General features: G+C 39.0%; 2 protein-coding genes across 2 annotated transcripts in view; one reads left to right on the top strand and one right to left on the bottom strand.

Moving 5' to 3' along the window:
- Positions 1-2,937: 2,937 nt before the first annotated feature.
- Positions 2,938-4,210, bottom strand: LOC124795086 (phosphatidylinositol N-acetylglucosaminyltransferase subunit C). The gene has a single exon (XM_047258911.1). It carries the CDS (start codon positions 4,115-4,117, stop codon positions 3,266-3,268), a length of 852 nt encoding a protein of 283 aa, XP_047114867.1. The 5' UTR covers positions 4,118-4,210; the 3' UTR covers positions 2,938-3,265.
- A 118-nt stretch (positions 4,211-4,328) lies between these two features.
- Positions 4,329-6,000, top strand: part of LOC124794949 (probable glutamine--tRNA ligase) — a 33,530-nt gene continuing 31,858 nt past the window's right edge. Inside the window, exon 1 of the mRNA XM_047258662.1 lies at positions 4,329-4,514. The gene's annotated coding sequence lies outside the window, so the exon portion shown is untranslated. The remainder of the gene's footprint in view (positions 4,515-6,000) is intronic.

Below are 6,000 nucleotides of genomic sequence, written 5' to 3'. Positions count from 1 at the left end.
CCTTTCTTCGTTATTCTCAATTTCCCTTGCTGCCTCCCATCACTCCAGACTCCACTTCTTAATAATGACTGATAATTCTGGATAGAGGAAAGGATAATAATTACATGTAGGGATAGCTGCAACGCTTTCTTTAGAAATTGTTTGATGTAACTAGAACAAACAGAGCAACAAGAAATGATGAGGAAACAGAACACTAACAACGCTCCCTTGTTTCCCACATATATACAGTTTTTGGAATCACTGCTGTGGACAGACTAATCAACAATGTAACAGAAGGTCTAAAGTAGCTTTGACTGCGCTATTTTCGTATTTAATGTTGTGATGTGGATACGCTTGTCTCCGGTTAGACTTCCTTCACACAGGCCTGCTACACTGTCTGTGTTCCCTATCCTCAATTGATTTCACAAAACAAGTGACAAATTTAAATCAGGATGGGACACTGTGTAGACGGTAACTTGATAGTTTCTAACAGAAAGCTATAAGGACAGCCCTTGGTAAAAGGTATAAAACATGTGCAATAAAGCTTTACAAATATGTTACCTTCTAGAGGGGAAATAAAAGAAAAAAAAGTCACCCTTTTGTAGTAGAAGTTTGAAAGAAAAAGAAATTTTAAACATTTGTGGAGAATGTTTCCCATTGGGTGGAATCAAACTCGGAACCTTTCACTCCACGATCTACAACTCTACCAATAACACTACGATGCAAGCCGCTTTATAAGGTCTAATATTTGAACGTCACTCTCCGTATAAGGCTGTTGTACAACTTTTATCAATAAATGTGCAGTTTCACAACAAACTCCTATTAGAAAACTTCAATCATTGTTTGTGCTCATAGAATTTATGCCCGGAAACAGCATGTTTTCATGCTATGCAAACTCCACTGTAAAATCAAACAAATACGGCAAGATTCATCTGCAATATGGCGTCTCCTCAATTTGACCTGTCGAAGCGGAGGAAGCCAGAGGCTCCGAATGGTATGGCGTGAAATCTCCATCTCCAAAACAACCGCTCCGTTACCAGCACTACGTGTTGGTCATCTTTTTTTTCGTCCAATCTGAAATACTTGCATCTCGTAATTGTAAAATTCGTAGTCATCTCTTATGAATAATGTATGTCTTCATGTTTCTAATTACACATTCCACACAAAATTCCTGTTTCCATATCATATATAAATTCTTAATTATTGTTATTTTATGAAAGATTGTTAATAAAGGTTGCTTCAAGTTAACGGATTTATCGTCAGGAATTATAACAATGTTAAGCTGCCACACGTACTGGAACTAACGCACACAGCTTTTACACATGTCGCTGCTGAACGCTGGTAGGATATAGAATGGCTCGTCATAAAGAAGAGGAGAAAATGCGACACCTGTGTGGCTTCTGTTGTTGATCAACTAGTTATCAACGTAGCAGATGACTTGAACTCAAATGTATAAAGAGCCAAGAGATTACCGGACGACTGACTGTAATTAATACCTTCAGCGGCTTCAGTAATCAACAATACAGTGAAATCTGCAGTATGCTGCTGCACCACGCACAGCTCGCTCAGAAAAATTACCGCATACTTAAGACAGGAATTTTCACTACTTGTTTGCAATTACAATACTGTATTACGTGAGAACGGAAGCATTTTATGCTTTCCATCTTGTCACCTAAGAGGCGTGTGGTAGTGCTGGGGTTTGCAGATTATTTCATTCTCTTTAAAAAATAAATGTCATTCGAAGCTATAGTCTTGGCTCATCCCTTTTACGTCTGAACGCAACTGCTGACATCACTGTTGGTTGGTTGGACCAGCTGGCTGGACTAAGTTGTCCAAGTTAAATGTGCTGGTAAGGCAGTTGTCCTGCATTATCCCTCAGTCTATGTGCGTGTAACACAGCATAAAACATGTACTTACAATTGTACTTGATTACACTTGACACAGCTTGGCTTCTGCTCCACGTGAAAGAAAATCCAGTGAGTTTCAACCAAATGCAGAACAACACACGCTGTGATGTTTACATCAGGTTTATTCTTATGATGGTCACAGTATGGTAAATTTCGTAAAATCGATTGATAGTACCAAACAAAACTTCCAAAAAATAACGTTTACAGTATTGAAAACATGATGAACTAACAATTCAAAAGCCAAAAATTAATCGATAGTAAATAACATACTGCCAATACAGCAAAATACGAACTTCCACAATTCCAGTAACACTCAGTCCAATACCACACCAACATCAAACAATTTAGAAACAGATAACCCTACACGCCCTTCGCAAACAATCCATTTCACACGCCGCACCTCAATGACATCACAGTTGTCACGGGTAAAAGCAGACGAGTGCAATCGGATCCTTCCATTGACCATACATGCCCATTCAAAACAGATGTTCATCCACATCTCTTCCTTCAAATCAGAACTGAAACAGATTTGTCAGAAAATGTTGCCCTTACAGATTGGTACACATGCTGTAGAAGTTGCTTGCTGCAGCCAACACCTGAACATATGTGCTACGGATGTTTGTAATCATATGGCCTGCAGTGACATAGATAAATGTGGGTGAATTGCAAATAAAACAATGTTGTCTTGATTTAGAGTCTAATTATTTCTGAATTGATACTCATATGACTCTTAGTATCATAAATTCCGCAGGCTGTTCAGTTTAAGGTAAGCCAACTTCCTTCTAAATTTAACTTTCTTCCATGAAAAATCACACAAGTAGACCATAAATTAGTGAACATAAATGTGGTTTCTGTGAGTCCCTGCAGAACAGTTATCTGTGGTTTTTTATTGCTCCATTTTCTTATTGCTGTTCATTTGAGTTCTACTACTACTTTTTTAAATAACATTATGATTCAAAATGTAATAACTCTGTTAGATAGTTGTTCATTTATAGAAAACCAATCAATAATTTTATAGAACATTCCATGTTTGTTTGAAAACTTGATGTTCTCCATTGTGTAATAATTTTATTGTTTATATCCTGTGTTTAGTACATGACAAAGTGATTAGGAGCCAGCTAAGCATCAAGCTAACCAACTGTGAAGAGCAATTTTTCAACTACACCACTGTTTGTTAATACAGCACGTGGATTCAATCTGGTTCTAATGCATCACTCTCTTGCAAGCTAACACTTTGCTAGACCTCATATCACTATAAAAAAAATTCAAAATATTAAAGTCAAATCAAACAGTGGAAAGCAAACCAATACACACAATTCATTTGGATATAACTGAGTGGCTTTAGATGCACCCAGTTTCTAAAAGTAAACATTTAGTCCTCACATGTCAATCTCGCTTACAACAGCTTCATCCCATGGACCATATATGTTATCCTTGTGGCACTGCCATTTCACAAAACATAATGGACACACTGCAGTGATAAATATCACAGAACAGATAAACAGGAAAGTCAAAATTGATGACACAGTAAATAAAAAATAAACAGTTACAGTGACCATGCTACCTACAGTGATCAGAGATCCTCTCACATTTGACAATAACATTGGAAGGAGTGCGTATAATTCAACTGCAACTGTTAACAGCACAAAGGCATGGAATGGTGAAGGCAGTCGTGACGCTAAGCATATTGAACCAAATATGGCAGCATTCAGAGACAAGGCGCTAGATACAACTGCTGCAGGCACACCATAATCGAAAAATATCAAGTGAACACAACTCATTATCGTAGTCATCGCATATATTGTGTCTGTACTAATTGTCTCGGTAAGTGTTTTCAGAATAGGGGACAGCACGTAGCCAAAGGAAAGAAATATTAGAACTGTGTGCAAATCTCCCCAAAACACTGTGCTATAATTTACACTCGTATGTACTGCTCTGAACAGCAGGTAACCTATTCCTGTCAGTATGCTGCTGCACACGAATACTTTCTCCGGTGTAATCCATTCGTTGTTGACGTACACGAATATTAGAGCAAACCATACAACGATGCATAACTGGCGTGCAACTAGTCCACCCCCTCTGATCGCCTCTCCATACGACACACCTCGAGAATGTACATTTTTCTTCAATTCTTCCAGAAACGATGCATCTGTGTAATTGTCTGGATAGCCTTTGTTTTCATACAAATTCTTCTTCCACGCAGATCTTGTTGAACTTTTCTTAATAGTCATCGAATGTCGTTCAGATAAAACGCATTTTAGTCAATTACCTCACAAAACACCAAATTCCCACCCATGACTTGTCAACACAACACAGTTAGCTAAACGCGCATCCAAAGACCTGATTTACACTTACCACACGCTACGTATTCATTTGTTACGGCGAGCTTGTTATCTTTCGTATGAACTTCTTTGTTGTGAACTTCTGCCTGTGTGTGGAATGAAAGTTTGGTGGTTATTCTTGTGGAACTACTAGTAGTATATGAAATGAAATGTCTTTCTCCGTGACCAAGTGCTAATAACAGTACATAAAAAAGTGTCCCTGATATCGCAACATACCAGTAGAACAACTGTTCGGAGACACCGGCGTAAACCTTATATTTGCAACAGTTTTAACGCAAACTTGAAGGTTTGTACATGTGATGTAGGGAGCCTTCTGTTTGGGATAGTGTGATGTGTTACAGGTAACCAGAGATGCAAAATACAAAGGAAATGGGTTGCTGTGCTGTGAACTTTCTGCTACATACTAGCACTGAATATATGTAGTAGCAATGATAATGTTGAAACTTCCTGGCAGATTAAAACTGTGTGCCCGACCGAGACTCGAACTCGGGACCCGAGTTCGAGTCTCGGTCGGGCACACAGTTTTAATCTGCCAGGAAGTTTCATATCAGCGCACACTCCGCTGCAGAGTGAAAATCTCATTCTGGAAACATCCCCCAGGCTGTGGCTAAGCCATGTCTCCGCAATATCCTTTCTTTCAGGAGTGCTAGTTCTGCATGTCTCGCAGGAGAGCTTCTGTAAAGTTTGGAAGGTAGGAGACGAGGTACTGGCAGAAGTAAAGCTGTGAGTACCGGACGTGAGTCGTGCTTCGGTAGCTCAGTTGGTAGAGCACTTGCCCGCGAAAGGCAAAGGTCCCGAGTTCGAGTCTCGGTCGGGCACACAGTTTTAATCTGCCAGGAAGTTTCATATCAGCGCACACTCCGCTGCAGAGTGAAAATCTCATTCTGGAATGATAATGTTACTAACGTGTGTAGAGCCACGTAACTGCTCAGAAACCAGAATCTATAGTTCATTATATTCGAGATAACGATGCTGATTATTATAAACAAAATTGTTAATATAAACATTCTCGTATAGTCAACTACAGTATGTAAACTTTTCTTGGTTGCTTATAGGAGGAATTGGGATGGATGGAGAAGAGTAGTTCTAACTACAATCTAGACTACTACTGGGAGAGGACGTTTTGTCTCAGGTTCAGCAGTCACTGCAGCCATGCTGTGTGCTACAAACAGAACATCTGCCCTCAGGGTGGGCCCTGAGCCTACTTTTTCTGTGTAGTACCGTAAACGGGGAAAACTTTGCCACAATTTTTTTTCATCCTACCAGCTTTCATAATGCAAAAGACGTATTTCAAACTAACCTAAAAGATAGGTCTTCGTCGCTAGTGTCATATTATGGTTACAGACAATAATTTAGGTATGTACTTATACACAAAACCCGTTTGGCAAAGTAATCTGACAAGTCGGTCAACTTTGTCAGCTGTTAAAATAAATGGAAATCATCAAAACACTACAGAAAAAGAAATTTAAAGCATTGAAAGCAATTTATACATTAGTAAGAAACACTTTAATGCAAAGATAATTACAGAGAAGGTTATACAGAAAGGTACACATAAAAATTCAAATCTTAAAAATTAAGTTTGACTTTTCATCAGAAAAGAAAGTTTTGCCCTATAGAAGAAGTAGATAGACTCATCACTGCTGTAATGGCAGTTGCTGTGTGTGTTCTGCTTCAGTCCCCCCCACCCCACCCCCCCCCACCCCTCCTCCAGTTTGGTTTGTTGCAGAGGTACTCTGAAGAAATTGACAGTTCATAAAGTGTGATTCGTCGAA

Source organism: Schistocerca piceifrons, chromosome 4 (assembly GCF_021461385.2).
Source record: "Schistocerca piceifrons isolate TAMUIC-IGC-003096 chromosome 4, iqSchPice1.1, whole genome shotgun sequence".
In the NCBI taxonomy this organism is placed as follows: Eukaryota; Metazoa; Arthropoda; class Insecta; order Orthoptera; family Acrididae; genus Schistocerca; species Schistocerca piceifrons.
This window is presented reverse-complemented; position numbering and strand designations above follow the sequence as displayed.

Coding starts and splice junctions, on each gene's coding strand:
- LOC124795086 (XM_047258911.1), bottom strand. CDS start 4,117: ATGACTATTAAGAAAAGTTCAACAAGATCTGCGTGGAAGAAGAATTTG.